This window comes from Heptranchias perlo, chromosome 33 (assembly GCF_035084215.1).
Source record: "Heptranchias perlo isolate sHepPer1 chromosome 33, sHepPer1.hap1, whole genome shotgun sequence".
NCBI classification, from domain to species: domain Eukaryota; kingdom Metazoa; phylum Chordata; class Chondrichthyes; order Hexanchiformes; family Hexanchidae; genus Heptranchias; species Heptranchias perlo.
Window position 1 is genome coordinate 30,689,643 of NC_090357.1, and position 25,147 is coordinate 30,714,789.

Sequence of the window (25,147 nt, forward strand, 5' to 3'; positions counted from 1 at the left end):
ACGTCAGCCCAGTTTATATGCTCAGATCTCTGGAGTGGGACTTGAACCCACAATTCAAAATGATGGGCCATTCCCCTCGCCAGTCAGTCCTAAGTGTGTCACTCCCAGTTTCCTCTCCTCATGCCCCGAATGCGCTAACTCCGTGCTGGGATAAACACGCAGAGTGTTTGCTGCCACACCCAGGTGGCCATGTCTGAACCTAGACGGAGAGTGTTGGCAGGGATCACAGTCAAGCCTGGCCCTCTCTCATCGCAAATCCACAGGTGTCTTTCCTAGCAGGATGCACGTGATAGTGATTAGGAGCAGGAATCCTGGCTGATTTTTCCCTCTGCAAAAGCCACGGATCCAGTTGTCTGCCCCACTGACAGGGTCTAATGTAGCACAGACTGGGGATTGGTCCTTGGACCTGCTCACTCTGTAAGGTGCAGCTCCTCACTGGATGATTCACATTCTCCAGTACATCATGGAAGGAGCTCCAATCACCTTAGTGCTGAATTCCCTGTGAGATGTATGTGAGCACTGACTATCTCATCAGCTTCAGGTGCTGTGCCAGCACTGGCTTGAAAAGACATGGCTGAAGGGAATGGGAGCAGGAAGGTGCCAGCTGAATATTGAATCGGCATATTTAAGCAGCCTCGTGGTTGGGCTTCTCTCCCATTTACAGGCTGGGTTGGGTTTCAATGGGAGGGCCGATGTGCCCCCCACAATATTCAACTGCCAGCACCCGTTTTTTGCAGAAAAGAAGTGAATTGATCTCCTTCGGGGAGGGCTCAAATTGAAAGGTGCACCTGCTGGCGCTGAGCATGCTGTACATTGCAATAAAGCGTTGCTATGGCGACAACAACAAGAAATGTGACCTATAATGTCATCCCATCACTCCTGCCTACTTTGACATCGTCAGCGCTGACCTGCTGCCTTCCTCCCGCAGCCACCAGCAGAGGACCACTGAGGTTCTGTGGACAACTTGACCATCTCACTCTATAATCATCCCTATCGTCTCCATCCCTTTCCAAACCAGACATTTATCCAGGACCCAGTTGAAGGGGTTAATCAGCGTTATTTCCTCTTGCTGGGTGTCAGCTTCACTTATCCAGTACATTATAAAGAACATTTATTTTTTCTACAATCTAGCACCACTTGAACCTTGTTAGTTTGTAACCCTGTGAGCTCCAGTTCTTTGCTCAAAGTCCATGTCAGATGTCCAGATTACATCTACATCATCTGTACCTCTTAGCATTTTAAAGCCCTTGACGGCAGGGTCTGTAGGCTCCAGTCAGCGGGCTGAAGGACTGGTGGTGAGGACTGTATCCAATTTTTTGATTCCCCCTCACCATGAATTTTAAAGTTCAATCAGGACCTTCAAGTTGCACCTCTTCTTCCTGCCCCTTCCATCAGCACTAGGCCTGTGCCAGGGTGCCCCTGACTCAAGTAAATCCCAGCGTTCCTGAGCCTGCATAGGTGCAGTACACTGTCGGGAGTGAGGGCAGATAAATCTGACTCAGATCTCCCATAGATGCCCCGACTGTTGTTGTAGAAACCTCCAATCTACAATTAGCTCCGAGCAGCTTCAATACTCTCGGGGATTGGATGGACAGAACCTTGAAGCAGGGTCACCACCCTCAGTGCCGCCCTCAGGTCTGCTCCCACACAGAGGCATGGCAGGAGTGGGTGCAGAGGAGGCCACTGCCTCTCAGGTAGGCTACATATCTCCCACCCATCCGCCTGCTGTAATGATTCACTACGTGCCAGAAAATGGGCAGGAGCAGCCAGGAACCACAACATTGGTCCTGGTGCAAACATTTGACCCAGTGAAAGAGACTACAGGGTCACCTCAATCCCAAAGGCATTGACAGGCACCAGCCAGTCACCTTGGTTAACCCTCTCACTGGGGAAGCACCGAGGAGGAGCTGGCCTAGACCTGGGCCTGGGAACTGGGGACTGGGATCTGGGACGGGTCTGGGATCTGGGACGGGTCTGGGACTGGAGTCTGGATCTGTGTCTGGATCTGGATGTGAGACTGCGGTCTGGATCTGGGACTGGCATCTGGGGTCTGGGGTTTGGGATTTGGGACTGGGGTCTGGGACTGGGGACTGGATCTGGGATTGACGTCTCAGGTCTGAGGTTTGGGGTCTGAGGTCTGGGACTGGGGTCTGGGACTGGGGTCTGGGGTCTGGGTCTCGAGTCTGGGGTTTGGGACTGGGGTCTGGGACTGGGATTTAGTGTTTGGGACTGGGGCTGGGGTCTGGGACTGGGGTCTGGGGTCTGGGTCCTGGGTCTTGGACTGGGGTTTAGGGTTTGGGACTGGGGTCTGGGGTCTGAGGTCTGGGGCTGGGGTCTGGGGTTTGGGACTGGGGTCTGGGGTTTGGGGTTTGGGACTGGAGCTGGAGTCTGGGGTTTGGGACTGGGTCTGGGGCCAGAATCTTGGACTGAAGTTTGGATCAGGATATGGGACTAAGATCTGATCGGGATGTGGGTTTGGGGTCTGAGGTATGGGGTATGGGTCCGGAGTTGAGACTATGACTGGGCTCTGGGTCTGGGGGCTAGGGCTGGGACTGGAACTAGGGGTGGAGGTGGATCTGGGTCTGGAGGTTGAGTCGGGACTGTTTCTGTAGGCTCGGGGGTATGAACTGGAGCTGGGACCCTGTCTTGGTCTGGGCACTCAGCTAGTACTAGGTCTTCAGTTTGGGTCTGAGAATTCTGGGCCTGAATGCCTGTCCTGTTTCATGTCTCTTGTCTGGATTCAAATCCCTGGGGCGTGTCTGGCTCCCTGATTTGCGGTCAGGCCTTTTGTCTGAGTCCCATATTGTGGCGCAGATCCTCTATCAGGTCTGAATGCCCAGCCTAGGGCTGGATTCCTGGGCCTCTGTTTGGGGTGCTATCTGGATCTAAGCCCCATGTCTGGTCCCATGTCTGGGTCTGGTCCATTCAGGTGTGTTGCTGGGCCCCCTGCCTTGGTCTGGGGCCCTGTCTGGGTCCCTTGTGGGTCTTCCAGGAAGGGGGGGGGGAGCAGAGCCACTCATGGCACCCCCCCCCCCAATTTGCCCTCCAGTCTGGGTCCCTCCTGTCTCTGGCTGAGCCCACCCCCCTCGGGCTGAGCTGTCTGGCTGTGCCCATGTGCCTACCCCCTGTCTGGCTGTGCCCACCCTCTGTCTGGCTGTGTCCACCCTCTGTCTGGTTGTGGCCACCCTCTGTCTGGTTGTGGCCACCCTCTGTCTGGCTATGCCCACCCCTGTCTGGTTGTGCCTACTCCCTGTCTGGCTGTGCCCACCCCTGTCTGGTTGTGCCTACTCCCTGTCTGGCTGTGCCCACCCCCTGTCTGGCTGTGCCCACCCGTTGTCTGGCTGTGCCCACCCCCTGTCTGGCTGTGCCCACCCCCTGTCTGGTTGTGCCTACTCCCTGTCTGGCTGTGCCCACCCCCTGTCTGGCTGTGCCCACCCCTGTCTGGCCCGAGGCTGCGGGAACTGGTTGATTGACAGGCCGCCTGTCTCTTGATGAGTTGTGAAGATTCTTATCGGCCGCTTTATAAGCGGCTGCGGGCGGAGCTCCCCGACTGAGAGCCGGAGCCGGAGCCCGAGCCCAGCGCACTCTGGCCGCTCGCACTTGGAGAAGTTCCTCTCCCGGAGCGGCTCACCATGCAGTGTCCCGGGCAGCACAAGCCGGGGAGTCGGCGCTACAAGACCTTCATGATCGATGAGATTCTGGCCAAGGAGACCCGCGGGTACCTGGAACTGGCCCTGGGCTCCCGACCCGGCTTCATCCTCCGCCCGCAGGCGCTGCACTCCTGCACCGGTACGAGCTCTTTATCTGACTGTTGAGGCTTCGCTCTGTCGCGGTGTGTGTTGCTGTCCAGCTCCCCTGTCCCAGTCCCCCTCTCCCCGCTCCTGTGTCCCATCTCGGAACGGGACAGCGCTCCTCTCTCGGGGAATGCCCACCCCACCCCCCGGAACTGTGGATTTTGTTGAAATATTAACGTTTCTCAATGGACTTATCAATGCAGAAAGTTTAACTTTCTCACTGCAGTGAATAGTTAATAGGCGACTTGCCCGTCCCGTTCAGAGATCCGTCTCCATGGAGATCCCATCGGTTCCAGGCTAAAACCAAACGTTTTTTTGATATTTGTCTCGTGAATAATCTCACTGTCCCCTCAAAATGTCAACAAACTAATAGTACCCAGTGCCAGTGAACAGTGTGACTGTACCCAGTGCCATTCAGCAGTGCGACTGTACCCAGTGCCATTCAGCAGTGTGGCTGTACCCAGTGCCATTCAGCAGTGTGGCTGTACCCAGTGCCATTCAGCAGTGTGGCTGTACCCAGTGCCAGTGAACAGTGTGGCTGTGCCCAGTGCCATTCAGCAGTGCGACTGTACCCAGTGCCATTCAGCAGTGTGGCTGTACCCAGTGCCATTGAGCAGTGTGGCTGTACCCAGTGCCAGTGAGCAGTGTGGCTGTACCCAGTGCCAGTGAACAGTGTGACTGTACCCAGTGCCATTGAGCAGTGTGGCTGTACCCAGTGCCATTGAGCAGTGTGGCTGTACCCAGTGCCAGTGAACAGTGTGGCTGTGCCCAGTGCCATTGAGCAGTGTGATTGTACCCAGTGCCATTGAGCAGTGTGACTGTACCCAGTGCCATCGAGCAGTGTGGCTGTACCCAGTGCCAGTGAGCAGTGTGGCTGTACCCAGTGCCAGTGAGCAGTGTGACTGCATGCAATGCCAGTAAGCAGTGTGACTACCCAGTGCCAGTGAACAGTGCAGTTGTGTTCAGCACCAGTGAGCAGTGTGACTGTGCCCAGTGCCAGTGAGCAGTGTGACTGTACCCAGTGCCTGGCGCCAGTGAGCAGTGGGGCTGTACCCAGTGCCAGGCTCTCAATGAGTGGAATATCGAGCGTGGGTGCTAACTCTCACTGTGGTACAGTACCACAGACACTGACTCTCACTGGGGTACAGGTTCCACAGACACTGGGTCTCGCTGGGGTACAGTACCACAGACACTGGCTCTCGCTGGGGTACAGTACCACAGACACTGGCTCTCACTGGGGTATGGGTTCCACAGACACTGACTCTCGCTGGGTTACAGTACCACAGACACTGACTCTCGCTGGGGTACAGTACCACAGGCACTGGCTCTCGCTGGGGTACAGGTTCCACAGACGCTGGCTCTCGCTGGGGTACAGTACCACAGACACTGACTCTCCCTGGGGTACAGGTTCCACAGACACTTGCTCTCGCTGGGGTACAGGTTCCACAGACACTGACTCTCCCTGGGGTACAGTTCCACAGACACTGTCTCTCCCTGGGGTACAGTTCCACAGACACTGACTCTCGCTGGGGTACAGGTTCCACAGACACTGTCTCTCCCTGGGGTACAGTTCCACAGACACTGACTCTCGCTGGGGTACAGGTTCCACAGACACTGACTCTCCCTGGGGTACAGGTTCCACAGACACTGACTCTCACTGGGGTACAGGTTCCACAGACACTGGCTCTCGCTGGGGTACAGGTTCCACAGACACTGGCTCTCCCTGGGGTACAGTTCCACAGACACTGGCTCTCCCTGGGGTACAGGTTCCACAGACACTGTCTCTCGCTGGGGTACAGGTTCCACAGACACTGACTCTCCCTGGGGTACAGGTTCCACAGACACTGACTCTCCCTGGGGTACAGTACCACAGACACTGGCTCTCGCTGGGGTACAGGTTCCACAGACACTGACTCTCCCTGGGGTACAGGTTCCACAGACACTGACTCTCCCTGGGGTACAGTACCACAGACACTGGCTCTCGCTGGGGTACAGGTTCCACAGACACTGACTCTCCCTGGGGTACAGGTTCCACAGACACTGACTCTCCCTGGGGTACAGGTTCCACAGACACTGGCTCTCGCTGGGGTACAGGTTCCACAGACACTGGCTCTCCCTGGGGTACAGTTCCACAGACACTGGCTCTCGCTGGGGTACAGGTTCCACAGACACTGGCTCTCCCTGGGGTACAGGTTCCACAGACACTGGCTCTCGCTGGGGTACAGGTTCCACAGACACTGGCTCTCCCTGGGGTACAGGTTCCACAGACACTGGCTCTCGCTGGGGTACAGGTTCCACAGACACTGGCTCTCCCTGGGGTACAGGTTCCACAGACACTGGCTCTCGCTGGGGTACAGGTTCCACAGACACTGGCTCTCCCTGGGGTACAGGTTCCACAGACACTGGCTCTCCCTGGGGTACAGGTTCCACAGACACTGGCTCTCCCTGGGGTGGGATTTCACGGGCTCTGTCTGTTGTCAGATAAAGTTTCGGTTCCTCACCCAAGTGGCCATTGTTTATGTGTGAGCCAAAAAAAATGAGTTAACAGACTATTCAACCGTGGAAGGCATCAAAGGAAAGCCCGGTCCTTTGCCGACATCCTCATCCCCGGTGGAGGGCGGGGGGACAAACATTCCTCAACTACGGGGGGGAGGGGGGTCCCACAAACAATTCCTCAAACCCCTGCCCCCTCGGTACAGATTTACAATGTGATTGTAGCCCGCGAGTTCGAGTGATTTTAAATCTCACACTTGTGCTGGACAAATATGTAAGACTGGAATGTTTATTGTGCCGATGGGTCGGTGGTAAAACCACTGCCCGGCTCAGTCGTGAACTGTATGAACCGGGAGGGACTGAGCCTCAGACCGCGGGCTGTACCTTGGACAGTCGCTGCAACTGGGGCTGCGAGAGCAAAATAACCAACCAGAACTCCCACTCCCGATCACCGTGTACACGTGTGTGTGTGAATGTGTGTGTACACGCGTGTGTGTGAATGTGTGTGTACACGCGTGTGTGTGAATGTGTGTGTACACGCGTGTGTGTGAATGTGTGTGTACACGCGTGTGTGTGAATGTGTGTGTACACGCGTGTGTGTGAATGTGTGTGTACACGCGTGTGTGTGAATGTGTGTGTACACGCGTGTGTGTGAATGTGTGTGTACACGCGTGTGTGTGAATGTGTGTGTACACGCGTGTGTGTGAATGTTGGGTGAGAACAGAATCAGGCTTGGCCGCGATGCCATCCATGTCGAATAGCTCGCCCGTACTCACTACCGAAGGTCACACATGAGGAATGGTGAGTTCGGCAGCTGGTGAAGCCCAGACAGGCCACGGGATCTGGGATCAGGATCCACCACCCCGGGGATCTGGGATCAGGATCCACCCCCCCCCCCCCCCCGTAATCTGCCCCATATCGAGCACAGGAGATTAAACAACGGCTGAACAAAATGGGGAGCCCGAGACCCAGAGACCCCGCCCACCCACCACCCAGAGGCCCCGCCCACCCACCACAGACCCCGCCCTGGCCAGAGGCCCCGCCCACCGCCCAGAGGCCCCGCCCACCCGCTCCTCCCCCTGTTGTTTAACTCGGCCCGTGTGACTGTGTGTGATTCTCAGGGAGATATTTGGGGCTTTCCGTGTCATTGAGTGGGGCTCTGATTGAATGCTTGCTGTAGATTCGGGGGGGGGGGGTTGATATATTTTGCCCCCATATTTTACCACCTCCCACTTTACTCCAGACCTGACTGAGGGGTGAGGTTCACCCAGGCAGGAGAGAGAGAGAAAGGGGGATTTCCATTTATACAGTGACACAGGAGGGGGGCAGACGGAGTTTATAGACTCTGAGTCCAGTTCCCAGTGGTTGGGTCACATCTGGCCCTGAGGCTGGTCTGGGTGATGTATCCAGCCCGCTGTACCCGATGTTCTTGTATACATGCTACACTGGGTACTTCCCCTCTGTGTGAGGCAGCTCCTGTCCACTCCTGTCTGTGGGCAACAATATTCCCAAATGTGGGCACTATTGTCGAGCATTGGACGTGTTGAGGGAGCAGGAGCTGGGCACGCTGGGCTCTGCAGTCACTGGACGTCCTTCGAGGGGGGGGGGGAAGAATTAGACTCTTCCATAGAGGTGGGCGGGGTCCCAGTGTTAAACACGGAGTGGGGGGTGGGTAGTTCATTTATCATGGGGGGCACCACAAACCAGCCTGATTCTGTCATTACCTAAAGTATACACACACTCACATACACACATATACTCACACACTCATACACACACTCACATACACACATATACTCACACACTCATACACACACCCACATACACACATATACACACACACTCATACACACACTCACATACACACATATACACACACACTCATACACACACTCACATACACACACTCACATACACACATATACACACACTCACATACACACATATACACACACACTCATACACACACTCACATACACACTCACATACACACATATACTCACACACTCATACACACACTCACATACACACACTCATACACACACACTCATGCACACACTCACATACACACATATACTCACACACTCATACACACACTCATACACACACTCACATACACACATATACTCACACACTCATACACACACCCACATACACACATATACACACACACTCATACACACACTCACATACACACATATACTCACACACTCATACACACACTCACATACACACACTCACATACACACATATACACACACACTCATACACACACCCACATACACACACTCACATACACACATATACTCACACACTCATACACACACTCACATACACACACTCATACACACACACTCATGCACACACTCACATACACACATATACTCACACACTCATACACACACTCATACACACACTCACATACACACATATACTCACACACTCATACACACACTCATACACACACTCATGCACACACTCACATACACACATATACTCACACACTCATACACACACTCACATACACACATATACTCACACACTCATACACACACTCACATACACACACATACACTCTAGCAAACTCACTGGATGGTCATCAGGACTGGGAACCCTGGCCTGAATTTCCAATCCCAGGGGCACTGAGGCCAATCGGTGTCAGTACTTTGGCCATAATAAGGAGTTGTGCGTTTCTAAATGTAACCGTGCCGGAATGTTGCTGGCCCTACTCCAACAGAAACCCTGATGATCCAAGAGAAACTCATTCTAAAAATAGGACCGTGAACAGAAGAGTTGACTCTGGTCCCCAGAGATGTTTGTGGAGATACAATGCCAGCCACGCCCAGAGTCACCCTCGGTCCGTCCTTGCAATGCCCACACCCGCTGGTAAAATTGTGTTAATTTCAGAAGATGGTGGGGTCGGGGACTTTTTAGCTATTGATGTAGGGTTGTGATTGTCTATTATTTGGGGAGGTGGCTTCTTCCAAATACCCATGATGCAGACGTGGCTCTCAGACAGTGCAGACTATGGTGCCGGGAACAGGCGGTGATGCCGCGGGTAACATCAGTCCTGGTACCACGGTTTGCAGCCCCGCGTTTCACTGCTCTGCAGTCAGCCCCTCCGGCTCCTTGCTCTGAACCTTGCCTTTTCTTTTGTGCATCTCCAGCACGTCCTGCCTTCGCTTGGCTTCTGTGCTGATTAGTTGGCAGGTCTTCAGACGGGAGCAGCAGCTGCCTCTAGGTGCCGAGCGGAGGTGTGCATGGCCGCAGAGCATGTGGTGGGGACTCGGCAATTTTCTGAGCGTTGCATCACTAATCCTTTTTGCTGGCCAGTTTCTCGATGGTTGTGTGGTTAGTGCGGAGCTGTGATTTACAGGCCAACTCCCCAATGGGTAGGGTGCTCCTGCCTGCATGAGCTGTGGGGAGCTCACGGGTTCTCCATGCTGATTAAACTCCCTCCACATTCTGGGAGGAGGGGGAGGTGAGGGGAGTGGGCCCCCCAAATCTCAGCTCCTGCTAACCTGCGCCCAAACTCTTTGCATTTGGGTGAGTGGGGGGGTGTCTGTATGGAGAGAGGGGGAGGGGGGGCAAACGGAAAATCTCCCTGTGTGGGGTCCTCCCTATTTGGCTCAGAGACTCAAACACACACCAAACAAAAAAGTTCCCCGTTTTTTAGTAATCCCTTCTGCTGGCCAGTTTCTCCCTCGTTCTGTGACCGTGTCTCAGAGGTGCTGACACGGTCCTGTTGTGAACCAACTCTGAGCCCAGTCGTGTAACGATCTCAAATAAACAGGAACATCGGCGTCAATTTCGATTGCAGTTTCCTTTCCTGGAACTCACCACCAGATGTTTTGTAATCGCAGCCAGCCGACCCTTGCAGAGACTGACACCCTGCCCTCCGGGTACCCGCTGAGGGGTGTTGTGCACAGAGGCTGCTCGAGTCCCCAGTGCTTGAGATTTTATTCTGTTAAAAAGGAATTGCTTTCCCATGGATTCCGTTCAACTTGTTTCTCTCCTCCGGCCATGGGAATCCCGTCCGTCTTTCAGACATTCTTGTGTTGCTGTGAACTTTCAGGCCCCTGTCTGTGATGCGAGATTCTGATTAGTATCAAGCACCCGCCAAACCGGCCCGCACCATGCCCCTGGGGGGGGGTCAGTGTCTGAAATCGGGGGTCTGCTGCAGCCATTTCATCCTTTTCAGGTTTTCTCTCTGCGCCTTGGGACGTTTTACTACGTTAAAGACCCGATATAGAATGGGATCTGACAGCGCAAGGGGCCATTCGGCCCGTCGTGCCTGTGCTGGCTCTTTGAAAGAGCTCTCCAATTTAGTCCCACATCCCAGCTTTTTCCCCTCTCCCCTGCAAATTAATCCTCTTCAAGTTCATGTCCAATTGCCTTTTGAAAGTTCCAATGGAATCTGCTTCCAACACCCTTTCAGGGAGTGTGTTCCAGATATTAACAACCCTCTGTGTGTGAAAAAAATTCTCCTCATTTCCCATCTAGTTCTTTTGCCAATTATTTTAAATCTGTGTCCTCTGGTTACTGACCCACTGGCCACAGGAAACAGTTTCTCCTTATTTGCTCTATTAAAACTCCTCATGATTTTGAACATCTCAATCAGGTCTCCCCTTAACCTTCTCTGCTCCAAGGAGAACAACCCCAGCTTCTCCAATCTCTCCACATAACTGAAGTCCCTCATCCCTGGTACCATCCTGGTAAACCTCCTCTGCACCCTCTCCAAGGCCTTCACATCCTTCCTAAAGTGCGGTGCCCAGACAATACTGAGGCCTAACCAGTGATTTGTAAAGGTTTAGCATGACTTCCTTGTTTTTATATTCAGTGCCCCTATTTACAAAGCCAAGTATCCCATACACTTTCTTAACCGTCTTATCAACTTGCCCAGTCACCTTCACAGATTTGTGACTATGCATCCACAGGTCCCTCTGCTCTTGTATCCCCCCCCCACCCCCAAATAGTCTGGAGGTAATAAAGGCATGGGTGAGGGTTTCAGCAGCAGATGAGCCGAGGCGGGGCGGAGACGGGCGATGTTATGTAGGTGGAAGTAGGCGGTCTTGGTGATGGAGCGGATATGGCTCAGGGTTAAATGGGACGCCCAGGTTGCGAATGTTCTAGTTCAGCCTCAGACAGTGGCCAGGGAGAGGGATGGAGTCGGTGGCTCGGGAACGGAGTTTGTGGCGGGGACCAAAGACAATGGCTTCGGTTTTCCCAATATTTAGTTGGAGGAAAGATTTGTGAATATGCACCCACAGGTCCCTCTGCTCTTGCACCCCCTCAAAATAGCACCATTTAGATTATACTGCCTCTCCGTGTTGTTCCTCCCAAAGTGCATCACTTCACTATTAGAATCATAGAATCGTTACAGCACAGAAGGAGGCCATTCAGCCCATCGAACCTGTGCTGGTTCTTTGTAAGAGCAATCCTGTTAGTCTCATTCCCCCGCTCTCCATGCAGCCCTGCAAATTTTTTCTCTTCAAATATTTATCCAATTCCTTATCTGCATTAAATTGCATTCGCCATGTGTCTGCCTATTTCCCCAGTCTGTCGATGTCCTCCTGAAGTCTGCTACTATCCTCCTCAATATTCACTATGTTGCCAATTTTTGTATCATCCGCAAACTTCGAAATTGTACTCCCTATGTTCCGTTCAAGAAAGGGAAGAAAAGAAAGGAGTGGGGGTTGGGGGGGTGGCAGTATTGATTAAGGAGAATATTGCAGTGCTGGAGAGAGACGATGTCCTGGAGGGGTCAAGGACAGAATCTATTTGATTGGAGTTAAGGAACAATAGAGATGCCAATACATAGAAATACGGCCGGGGGACTGTGATATACTCGAACATATTAACATCGAGCGGGAGGAGGTATTGGCGGTTTTAGCAGGCCTAAAAATGGATAAATCCCCAGGCCCAGACGAAATGTATCCCAGGCTACTGTGTGAGGCAAAGGAGGAGATTGCGGGGGCTCTAACACATATATTCAGAACCTCTCTGGCCACAGGGGATGTGCCAGAGGACTGGAGAACCGCTAATGTAATACCATTATTCAAGAAGGGGAGTAGGGAAAAACCGGGGAACTACAGGCCAGTGAGCCTAACATCAGTGGTAGGAAAATTATTGGAAAAAATTCTGAAGGACAAAATTAGTCTCCACTTGGAGAAGCAAGGATTAATCAGGGATAGTCAACATGGCTTTGTCAAGGGAAGATCATGTCTGACTAATTTGATTGAATTTTTTGAGGGGGTGACTAGGCGTGTGGATGAGGGTAACGCAGTGGATGTGGTATACATGGATTTCAGTAAGGCCTTCGATAAAGTCCCCCACAGGAGACTGGTCAAGAAGGTACGAGCCCATGGAATCCAGGGTGCCTTGGCACTTTGGATACAAAACTGGCTTAGTGGCAGAAGGCAGAGGGTGATGGTCGAAGGTTGTTTTTGTGACTGGAAGCCTGTGGCCAGTGGGGTACCACAGGGATCGGTGCTGGGTCCTTTGCTGTTTGTGGTCTACATTAATGACTTGGATATGAATGTAAAAGGTATGATCAGTAAGTTCGCTGATGATACAAAAATTGGTAGGGTGGTAAATAGCGAGGAGGATAGCCTCAGTCTGCAGGACGATATAGATGGGTTGGTCAGATGGGCGGAACAGTGGCAAATGGAATTTAACCCGGAAAAGTGCGAGGTGATGCACTTTGGAGGGACTAACAAGGCAAGGGAATACACAATGAATGGGAGGACCCTAGGCAAGACAGAGGGTCAGAGGGATCTTGGTGTGCAAGTTCACAGATCCCTGAAGGCGGCGGAACAGGTAGATAAGGTGGTAAAGAAGGCATATGGGATACTTGCCTTTATTAGCCGAGGCATAGAATATAAGAGCAAGGAGGTTATGATGGAGCTGTATAAAACACTGGTTAGGCCACAGCTGGAGTACCGTGTGCAGTTCTGGTCGCCACACTACAGGGAGGATGTGATCGCTTTGGAGAGGGTGCAGAGGAGATTCACCAGGATGTTACCAGGGCTGGAGCGCTTCAGCTATGAAGAGAGACTGGGAAGATTGGGTTTGTTTTCCTTGGAGCAGAGGAGGCTGAGGGGGGACATGATTGAGGTGTACAAAATTATGAGGGGCACAGATAGAATGGATACTAAGGAGCTTTTTCCCTTCGTTGAGGGTTCTATAACAAGGGGACATAGATTCAAGGTAAAAGGCAGGAGGTTTAGAGGGGATTTGAGAAAGAACTTTTTCATCCAGAGGGTGGTTGGAGTCTGGAACTCACTGCCTGAAAGGGTTGTGGAGGCAGGAACCCTCACAACATTCAAGAAGCATTTGGATGAGCACTTGAAATGCCATAGCATACAAGGCTACGGACCAAATGCTGGAATATGGGATTAGAGTAGACAAGGCTTGATGGCCGGTGCGGACACGATGGGCCGAAGGGCCTCTATCCGTGCTGTATAACTCTATGACTCTATGACTACTGGGTGTATTCTATAGGCCACCAACTAGTGGGAAGGATATAGAGGAGCAAATTTGCAGGGAAATTACAGAGAGGTGCAAGAACCATAGAGTAGTGATAATGGGGGACTTCAACTATCCTAATATAGAGTGGGATGGTAATAGTTTAAGGGGCAAAGAGGGGGAGGAATTTTTGAAATTTGTTCAGGATAACTTTCTTGATCAGTACGTTTCCGGCCCAACGAAGAAGGAGGCATTGCTGGATCTGGTTCTAGGGGGTGAGGGGGGCCAAATGGAGTAAGTGTCAGTGGGGGAGCATTTAGGGAGCAGCGATCATAGTATGATAAGGTTTAGAATAGCTATGGAAAAGGACATGGACCACTCTAAAGTAAAAATACTCAATTGGAGGGGGGCCAATTTCAATGGGTTGAGAACGGATCTGGCCCGAGTAAATTGGAATCAAAGATTGGCAGGCAGAACTGTAATTGAACAGTGGGTGGCCTTTAAAGAGGAGATGGTTCGGGTACAGTCTAGGCACATTCCCACGAGGGGGAAAGGTAGGGCAACCAAAGCCAGAGCTCCCTGGATGACAAAAGAGATAGACAGTAAAATGAAGCAGAAAAAGGGGACGTATGACAGATGTCAGGTTGATAATACAAGTGAGAACCAGGCTGAATATAGAAAGTACAGAGAGGAAGTGAAAAAGGAAAGAAGAGGGTCAAAGTGAGAGTATGAGAATAGACTGGCGGCCAACATAAAAGGGAATCCAAAAGTCTTCTATAGGCATGTAAACAGTAAACAGGTAGTAAGAGGAGAAGTGGGGCTGATTAGGGACCAAAAAGGAGATCTACTCTTGGAGGCAGAGGGCATGGCCGAGGTACTAAATTAGTACTTTGCATCTGCCTTTACCAAGGAAGAAGATGCTGCCAAGGACACAGTAAAAGAGGAGGTAGATGAGATACTGGATGGGCTAAAAATTGATAAAGAGGAGGTACTAGAAAGGCTGGCTGTACTTAAAGTAGATAAGTCACCCGGTCTGGATGGGATACTTCCTAGGTTGCTGAGGGAAGTAAGGGTGGAAATTGCGGAGGTACTGGCCATAATCTTCCAAACATCCGTAGATACGGGGGTGGTGCCAGAGGACTGGAGAATTGCAAATGTTACACCCTTGTTCAGAAAAGGGTGTAAGGATAAACCCAGCAACCACAGGCCAGTCAGTTTAACCTTGGTAATGGGGAAACTTTTAGAAACAATAATCCGGGACAGAATGAACAGTTACTTGGACAAGTGCGGATTAATTAAGGAAAGCCAGCACGGATTTGTTAAAGGTAAAACTAACTTGATGGAGTTTTTTGATGAGGTAACAGAGAGGGTCGATGTGGTTATATGGACTTTCAAAAGGTGTTTGATAAAATGCCGCACAATAGACTTGTCATCAAAGTTGAAGCCCATGGAATAAAAGGGGCAGTGGCAGCATGGATACGAAATTGGCTAAGTGACAGGAAACAGAGAGTAGTGGTGAACGGTTGTTTTTCGGACTGGAGGAAGGTGTACAGTGGTGTTCCCCAGGGGTCGATACTAGGATCACTGCTTTTCTTGATATATATTAATGACTTGGACTTGGGTGTACAGGGCACAATTTCCAAATTTTCAGATGACAGTGGGGAGAATAGTGATAGACTTCAGGAGGACATAGACAGGCTGGTGGAATGGGCGGACACATGGCAGATGAAATTTAACTCAGAAAAGTGTGGAGTGATACATTTTGGTAGGAAAAACGAGGAGAGGCAATGTAAACTAAAGGGTGCCTCTTAGAAGGGGGTACAGGAACAGAGAGATCTGGGGGTATATGTACAGAAATTGTTGAAGGTAGCAGGACAGGTCGAGAAAGCGGTCAAGAAAGCATATAGGATCCTGGGCTTTATAAATTGAGGCATAGAGTCCAAAGCAAGGAAGTCATGATGAACCTTTATAAAACATTGGTTCAGACACAACTGGAATATTGTGTCCAGTTCTGGGCACCGCACTTTAGGAAAGATGTGAAGGCCTTCGAGAGGGTGCAGAAGAGATTTACTAGAATAATTTCAGGGATGAGGGACTTTAGTTACGTTGATAGACTGGAGAAGCTGGGGTTGTTCTCCTTGGAACAGAGAAGGATGAGAGGAGATTTGATCGAGGTATTCAATATCATGAACGGTCTAGACAGAGTAGATAGAGAGAAACTGATACAAGGGTCAAGAACCAGAGGACATAGATTGAAGGTGATTGGCAAAAGAACCAAAGGTGACATGAGGAAAAACCTTTTTTTGCGAGTGGTTAGGATCTGGAATGCACTGCCCGAGGGGGTGGTGGAGACAGATTCAATCATGGCCTTCAAAAGGGAACTGGATAAGTACTTGAAAGGAAAAAATTTGCAGGGCTACAGGGATAGGGCGGGGGAGTGGGACTAGCTGGATTGCTCTTGCATAGAGCCGAACGGACTCGATGGGCCGAATGGCCTCCTTCCGTGCTGTAACCTTTCTATGATTCTATGATTCTATACCCAAGTCGAGATCATTTATATATAACAAGAAAAGCAATGGTCCTATTACCGACCCCTGGGGGGCCTCACGGTGTACGTCCAGTCAGAAAAACATCCCTTCACCACTACTCTCTGCCTCCTATCCCTCAGCCAATTACGTACCCAAGTTACCACCGTCACTTTAATCCCATGTGCTTCTATTTTTTGAATAAGTCTGTTATGTGGCACTTTATCAAATGCCTTTTGGAAGTCCATATATACAACATCTACTGCACTACCCTCATCAACCCTCTGTTACCTCATCAAAGAACTCAATCAGGTTAGTCAGACATGATTTGCCTTTAACAAACCCGTGCTGGCTGTCCCTATATTTCTCCAAGTGAGCATTAATTTTATCCTTGACAATGGTCTCCAGCAGTTTCCCCACCACTGGTATTAGACTGATTGGCCTGTAGTTACCAGATTTATCCCTCTCTCCTTTTTTGAATAGGGATGTAACATTTGCAATCCTCCAGTCCTCTGGCACCACTCCCATATTGAAGGAGGATTGAAAGATTGTGGACAGAGCTTCTGCTATCTCCAGCCTTGCTTCCCTCAGCAACCTGGGATACATCCCATCTGGACCAGGGGACTTATTAACTTTGAGTGATGCCAATCTATTTAGCACCTCCTCTCTATCTATTTTGATCCTATCCAATATCTCTACTCCCCCCTCCTCTACTGCGACATTAACTTCATCCTCCTCTTTTATGAAGACCAATGCAAAGTCCTCATTCAGTACCTCAGTCATGCCCTCTGCCTCCACAAAAAGATTTCCTTTTTTGTCCCTATTCAGTCTCACCATTCCTTTAACTACCTGTTTACTTTTTATATGTCTATAAAGGATTTATGTTATCCACTAATCTTTTCTCATACTCTCTCTTTACCCTTCTTATATCCTTTTTCATTGGGGTTGTGGCTGGTTGTTGTTTTTCTTCCTCCTCTCCTGCCTCTCACTGGGGAACAGGTTTCATCCTCTGCTACCTCCTCATGTGTGTGAAAATGAGTGTCAGCACGATATTTGACTGTGGAGGGCATCGCAGCTGATCCCGATCCTGTCCCCTCCCACTTTCCAGCAGGAGGCACCAGGCAGTGATTGGGGCCGACACCAAGACTCATTTTTACCCTTTCTCTAATCCGAGGAGTGCTGAGACTCACATCCAGCTGAGATTGTCTAAGCTGGCGCTGACCGAGGACAGAGCGTGGGGTCCCTCTGCTCCGTGTGGCTCAGTACAGCAGCACTTGGCACCTTTACTCACCCGGCCACTTGGAGGAGCTGCACCTTTAGTCTACACGTCGGGCAAGGCTTCCTGCCGGCAGCACGGACACTGACTGTGCTGGTGGCCATCACTGCTGCCTGGAGATTGCGGGCAGACTAACCAGGCTTCTGCTGGGTGTGTTCTCCCAGCACTGGCTCCAGCAGCCGGTGCTGATGTGTAAACTCAGAGGAGGCTGAATATCTGGGGGGATTCTGCCGCTCTCTGGCTGTAACTCCAGCGGGAGGCTGGCGGGAGCAGCACGCATTTTCAGCCGCTGTGTGTAAGCAGGCTGTTTAACCATAGGGCCATCACAGTCGAGCCTGAACTTTCATAGAATGATAGAAACATAGAAAATTTACGGCACAGAAGGAGGCCATTCGGCCCATCGTGTCCGCGCCGGCTGAGAAACGAGCCACCCAGCCTAATCCCACTTTCCAGCACTTGGTCCGTAGCCCTGCAGGTCACGGCTCTTCAGGTGCACATCCAGGTATTTTTTTTTAAATGAGTTGAGGGTTTCTGCCTCTCCCACCCTCTCAGGCAGTGAGTTCCAGACCCCCACCTCCCTCTGGGTGAAAAAACTTTTCCTCATTTCCTTCTACCTTCTACCAATCACTTTAAACCTATTCCCCCTGGTTATTGACCCCTCCGCTAAAGGAAATGGGTCCTTCCTATCCACTCTATCTAGGCCCCTCATAATTTTATACACCTCAATCAAATCACCCCTCAGCCTCCTCTGTTCCAAGGAAAACAATCCCAGCCTATCCGATCTGTCATCATAGCTAAAATTCTCCAGTCCTGGCAACATCCTCGTAAATCTCCTCTGTATCCTCTCTAGTGCAATCACATCTTTCCTGTAATGTGGTGACCAGAACTGTGCGCAGTACTCAAGCTGTGGCCTAACTAGTGTTTTATACAGTTCCAGCATAACCTCTCTGCTTTTATATTCTATGCCTCAGCTAATAAAGGAAAGCATTCCATATGCCTTCTTAACCACCTTATCTACCTGTCCTGCTACTTTCAGGGATCTGTGGATATGCACTCCAAGGTCCCTCACTTCCTCTATACCTCTCAGTATCCTCCCATTTATTGCGTATTCCCTTGCCTTGTTTGCTCTCCCCAAATACATTACCTCACACTTCTCCGGATTGAACTCCATTTGCCACTTTTCTGCCCATCTGACCAGTCCATTGATATCTTCCTGCAGTCTACAGCTTTCCTCCTCACTATCAACCACATGGCCTATCTTTGTGTCATCTGCAAATTTCTTAATCATACCCCCTATGTTTAAGTCCAAATCGTTAATGTATACCACAAAAAGCAAGGGACCTCGTACTGAGCCCGGAGGCACCCCACTGGAAACAGCCTTCCAGTCGCAAAAACACCCGTTGACCATTTCCCTTTGCTTCCTGCCACTGAGCCAATTTTAGATCCAATTTGCCACATTCCCTTGGATCCCATGGGCCTTTTCTTTTTTGACCAATCTGCCATGTGGGACCTTGTCAAAAGCCTTGCTAAAATCCATGTAGACTACATCAATTGCACTACCCTCATCGACCCTCCTTGTCACCTCCTCGAAAAATTCAATCGAGTTAGTCAGACACGACCTCCCCTTAACAAATCCGTGCTGACTGTCCTTGATTAGTCTGTGCCTTTCTAAGTGACGGTTTATCCTGTCCCTCAGAATCGATTCCAATAATTTGCCCACCACCGAGGTTAGGCTGACTGGCCTGTAATTACTTGGTCTATCCTTCGCTCTCTTTTTAAACAACGGTACAACGTAGAAAATGATTGTTAAAGCCTCCGCTATTTCCTCCCTGGCTTCTTTTAACAGCCTGGGATACATTTCATCCGGCCCTGGTGATTTATCCACTTTCAAAGATGCTAATCCCCTTAATACTTCCTCTCTCACTATGTTTATCCCATCCAATATTTCACGCTCCTCCTCCTTAACTTCAATCCCTGCATCATCCCTCTCCTTTGTGAAGACAGATGCAAAGTATTCATTAAGAATCATACCCACATCTTCCGCCTCCACACATAGTTTACCTTTTTGGTCTCTAATAGGCCCTACTCTTTCCTTAGTTATCCTCTTGCTCTTAATGTATTTATAAAACATCTTTGGGTTTTCTTTGATTTTACTTGCTAATATTTTACCTGATTTCCAGCAGGGGTCACTGCACAGAAACTCTGGCTGATTTTTCCCATCTCTAACCCACAAACTCTTAGGCTGATTATAACACTCCAATTACCACTTGGCAGAGAATAATTAACTCAGCACCGACTGGGGATCGAACCAGCGACCTTCCCGGTCTGTGCTTGCCCAATACAACATTGGGCGATGTCTTTACCCACTTTGTGGTCTGGGAGCAGAGATATTCAGAGATTCCCAACCACACACCAGCACTCCCAGAAGTGAGAGTGATGAGTGACTCTGTACACGAGTATTCCAAAAATGTGCATCAAAATTTTGGGCTAGAGTTTTGGGCACAATCGGCAAATTGGGTGTAAACTGTGTTTGAAACTGCAATGGTTCAGGTTACAGGTCAGGTTTCCACTAAAATGAATTTGCATAATCACAAAGGTAAAATCTTTCCTGAACCAGCACAATCAGTCAGCGTAATAGAATGTGATTGTTTATTTTTTTTCTTTGCATTAAAAAATATTAATTGATGTATTTAAGAGTTAACTGGTGCAGTTTTATTAATGCAGCTGAAAATGGGTTTATCACAAACAACAAGCAGTTTTAATCAGTGTTCAGATCTCCATCTGTGAGTACCCTCATTTTAAATCACTGAAAATGACTTAAAAAACTACTGAACCATTTAGTAGTTTGATTGATGTATCAGTCAGTTTCTTAGTAAATTAAATATTTTTAATATTTTAAAATGTGCCAGTGCGCCTAAGAAAACGAACTTAATTTTAAGACTCTCTTCGAACGGCTGCAATCGGCGGAAACTCACTGTCCTCGTTATTTCGATTGGGGGGCGTGGTCAGTTTTGTGGGCGGGGCCGGCTTCAGCACATTGATTTTCAGCCAGTGTTAAAGAAACTCAATTTACACTTGACGTAACCAACACTTGATTTTCCGTGATTTTCTATGATCTTTTGCGTTGGTTCGGGTGGATTAAAACCAACACAATCTAGTGGAAACTCTACTCCTTTCTGTTGATCGGTGAGCTCCCCGTTATCACGTTTGGCAATCGACCTGCACACTCGCCACATTTAATGAATATTAACATCTTGCTGTCACATTGCGATCAAACTGGATGAGAAGCTATAATGCAGCTGTGGTGTGTTAGCGTAGCTGGACCCAATTCTGGCCTCTTGCACATCCCCGATTTTAATCTCTCCACCATTGGCGGCCGTGCCTTCAGCTACCTGGGCCCGAAGCTCTGGAATTCCCTCCATAAACCTCTCCACCTCTCTCCTTTAAAACGCTCCTTATAATCTATCTCTCTGACCAAGTTTTTGGTCACCTGTCCTAATATCTCCTTATGTGGCTCCGTGTCAAATTTTCTCTAACATTCCTGTGAAACGCCTTGGGACTTTTTACTAGTTGAAGGCACTATATAAATGCAAGCTGTTGTTTGCAGTACCGTGCAGGACCAGCAGATGTCTCTGACCAGCTTGGTAAATAAATACAGGAGTGGCAGGTGATCCTTATGGGACAACATTCCCACCGGATCCAGGATAGGGGCCGCGGGGATCTATAGAAAACTACTGAAAAATCTCCTTCCAGCGTAATTCTCAGTATATGGAGCTGGGAACTAAATAAGAACCCTGATGGAATTGAGGCGTTTGCCTAGAGCTTGTCGTTTAGAAAATGTTGACAATTTGGTGTTGAGAAAAGACGGAGAGTCCTGTTGTTTAGGAGAAACATGTCCAGGCCCTATTCCCTTTTCAGGTGGGGAGATGTGGATTAACTGGATTCAAACGCGTGATTCAAGGGGATCACACAGCACCTGACACAATGTGCAGGAAGGGACAGAAGTCTGGATGTTAGAAAATGCAGCGATCCAGTGCAGTAATCCAGTGAAGTGATCCAAATGCAAAGATCCAGATGCAGTGATCCAAATGCAAAGATCCAGATGCAGTGATCCAAATGCAAAGATCCAGATGCAGTGATCCAAATGCAAAGATCCAGATGCAGTGATCCAAATGCAAAGATCCAGATGCAGTGATCCAAATGCAACGATCCAGATGCCGTGATGCAATGTCTGAGATCCAGATGCAGCGATGCATTGCTGAGATCCAGATGTAGCGATGCATTGCAGATATCCAGGTGCAGAGATCAAATGCGTTCACACTGGTACAGATTAAGCTGGAGTGAGTGCATGAAAATGAATGGATGGAGAACCCTGCATGGAGCCGGGATCCGATACGTGTTCCCAGTTTGTGAAGCATTGTGCCGGGAGCAGGCTTGTTAAATCCTCCCCTGTCTATCAATGGCCTGGATCTGGGAACCATCACATTAACAGGCGGTACTAATCTGGGAGGTTGTGAATTTTGAAGATGGCAGAAGATTATAAAAGGACGCAGACAGACAAACGACTGGGAGATGCAATTACACGGAACATTGAAATGACCGGATTGAGAATCGGATTGAGTTAGCACGGCCCACAGAGGTAGAGCAGGTGGGCTGGGCCGAGGGGCTTCCTCCACGGTCCTCAGAGCCCCCGGCAGAGTAACAGAAAGAGGAGAAAACTGAGCCAAGGCTGCAGAAAGGGAAGTGCAGCAGTGCCGCAGGAGCGCACCTCACAGCCCGGCAGCACACTGTTTAGTTTAAAGGTGCCCGTCATCTCACACACGGTCCACTACCTCTGTATTTTTACAATCACCTTTATTTTTCGTTACACTCTCGGGCAAAGATTCCCTTCCTCGGAGTGACACGTTGGGGTGTTACTCGGGGCGCAAGGCTGCGTCCTGGGGTGGAAGCAGCGCTGGCCCTTTAATGACCAGGGGAGTGAAGGTTGCACATTGACCGGCCCTGAATGGGACGTGGTGTCTCTGAGAGTTGGGGGGTGAACTGGGGCTTCCTCTGGGGTTCAGCAGGTGACCACAGCTCTTTGAGGGATCTGTGCAGAGCCACTCACTTGGTTAATGGATGGGATATTGAGTTAATGACGTTCAGTTGTTTCAACTTGTTTTTGTACAATTGGTTTTGAAAATGATCATCAAACCAGTTTCTCCGTTCTGACGTCGAGGATTGGCTGGCTATCAAAAAGTTACCGTGTCATAGTTCATTGGTAAATTCATCAAAGGTTTTTGGCATCAGTCTCGGATTTCAATAATTTTAAGAATCAGTAAAAGCCATCCACAATCTGTACTGAATGAGTAGATCTCTCTCTGTACTGAGCCAGTAGATCCCCTCTCAGTATTGCGAGTGAGTAGATCCTCAGTATTGTGAGTAGAATCCTCTCAGGACTGTGAATGGGTAAATCCCCCCTCAGTAGTGAGTAGATCCCCTCTCAATACCGTGTGAGTAGATCCCCTATCAGTACTATGTGTGAGTAGATCCCCTCTCAGTACTATGTGTGAGTAGATCCCCTCAGTACCGTGAGTCGATCCCCCAGTACTATGTGAGTAGATCCCCAGTACTATGTGTGAGTAGATCCCTCAGTACTTTGTGAGTAGATCCCCTCAGTGCTATGTGTGAGTCGATCCCTCAGTACTATGTGTGAGTAGATCCCTCAGTACTCTGTGAATAGATCCCTCGGTGCTATGTGTGAGTCGATCCCTCAGTACTCTGTGAATAGATCCCTCAGTGCTATGTGTGAGTCGATCCCTCAGTACTGTGTGTGAGTCGATCCCTCAGTACTATGTGTGTCGATCCCTCAGTACTGTGTGAGTAGATCCCTCAGTGCTATGTGTGAGGCGATCCCCCAGTACTATGTGTGAGTAGATCCCTCAGTACTTTGTGAGTAGATCCCCTCAGTGCTATGTGTGAGTCGATCCCTCAGTACTATGTGTGAGTAGATCCCTCAGTACTCTGTGAATAGATCCCTCAGTGCTATGTGTGAGTCGATCCCTCAGTACTCTGTGAATAGATCCCTCAGTGCTATGTGTGAGTCGATCCCTCAGTACTGTGTGTGAGTCGATCCCTCAGTACTATGTGTGAGTAGATCCCTCAGTACTCTGTGAATAGATCCCTCAGTGCTATGTGTGAGTCGATCCCTCAGTACTCTGTGAATAGATCCCTCAGTGCTATGTGTGAGTCGATCCCTCAGTACTCTGTGAATAGATCCCTCAGTGCTATGTGTGAGTCGATCCCTCAGTACTATGTGTGAATAGATCCCTCAGTGCTATGTGTGAGTCGATCCCTCAGTACTCTGTGAATAGATCCCTCAGTGCTATGTGTGAGTCGATCCCTCAGTACTGTGTGTGAGTCGATCCCTCAGTGCTATGTGTGTCGATCCCCCAGTACTGTGTGAGTAGATCCCCTCAGTACTCTGTGAATAGATCCCTCAGTGCTATGTGTGAGGCGATCCCTCAGTACTGTGTGTGAGTCGATCACCCGGTACTGTGTGTGAGTCGATCCCCTCTCAGTGATTGGAGGTCAGTGCAGATGCTGCAGTGTGTGTGGGGAGTGATCTCTGCCCCTTGCCTCGGTTACTGTAATTCCTCGTGTGTTTCTGCAGGGTCGAATTTGAGTTCGTTCCCGTTGCTTTCACTGACTCACCTCTCTCCGGCTCTCACTGCAAGGGTTCCGCAGTTCCTGTCTCCGGCCCCGTCCGCCAGTAGGACGGATCCAGCAGCTCTCGAGAGTGTAACCAGCAGCAGTGAGTGCGAGAGTGAGCTGACCATCCCTCGGCTAAAGAAACCCCGGAGAAGCCGCACCATTTTCACCGAGCTGCAGCTCATTGGGCTGGAGAAGAAGTTCCAGAAACAGAAATATCTCTCCACTCCAGACAGGTGAGTGATTCATCACAGGGGCTATGGGAGAGAGGGGGGGGGGTCTCCAGCTGGGGCTGTGGGAGAGAGGGGGGCTCCAGCAGGGGCTGTGGGAGAGAGGGGGGGCTCCAGCAGGGGCTGTGGGAGAGGGGGGGGCGCTCCAGCAGGGGCTGTGGGAGAGAGGGGGGGCTCCAGCAGGGGCTGTGGGAGAGGGGGATGGCGCTCCAGCAGGGGCAATGGGAGAGAGGGGGGGCTCCAGCAGGGGCTGTGGGAGAGAGGGGGGGGTCTCCAGCTGGGGCTGTGGGAGAGAGGGGGGGCTCCAGCAGGGGCTGTGGGAGAGAGGGGGGGCTCCAGCAGGGGCTGTGGGAGAGAGGGGGGGGGTCTCCAGCTGGGGCTGTGGGAGAGAGGGGGGGTCTCCAGCTGGGGCTGTGGGAGAGAGGGGGGGCTCCAGCAGGGGCTGTGGGAGAGAGGGGGGCTCCAGCAGGGGCTGTGGGAGAGAGGGGGGCTCCAGCAGGGGTTGTGGGAGGGAGGGGGGCTCCAGCTGGGGCTGTGGGAGAGGGGGGGGGGCACTCCAACAGGGGCTATGGGAGAGAGGGGGGCTCCAGCAGGGGCTGTGGGAGAGGGGGGGGGGGCTCCAGCAGGGGCTGTGGGAGAGGGGGGGCGCTCCAGCAGGGGCAATGGGAGAGA

At 50.6% G+C, this 25,147-nt stretch overlaps 1 protein-coding gene across 1 annotated transcript in view; it reads left to right on the forward strand.

The window, feature by feature from the left end:
* The first annotated feature begins 3,542 nt into the window (after positions 1 to 3,542).
* barx2 (BARX homeobox 2) overlaps positions 3,543 to 25,147 on the forward strand; it is a 33,537-nt gene continuing 11,932 nt past the window's right edge. The window contains exons 1-2 of the mRNA XM_067970782.1: positions 3,543 to 3,789; positions 24,208 to 24,481. Of these exons, the coding sequence (XP_067826883.1) occupies positions 3,633 to 3,789; positions 24,208 to 24,481 (431 nt within the window). The 5' untranslated portion in view covers positions 3,543 to 3,632. The remainder of the gene's footprint in view (positions 3,790 to 24,207; positions 24,482 to 25,147) is intronic.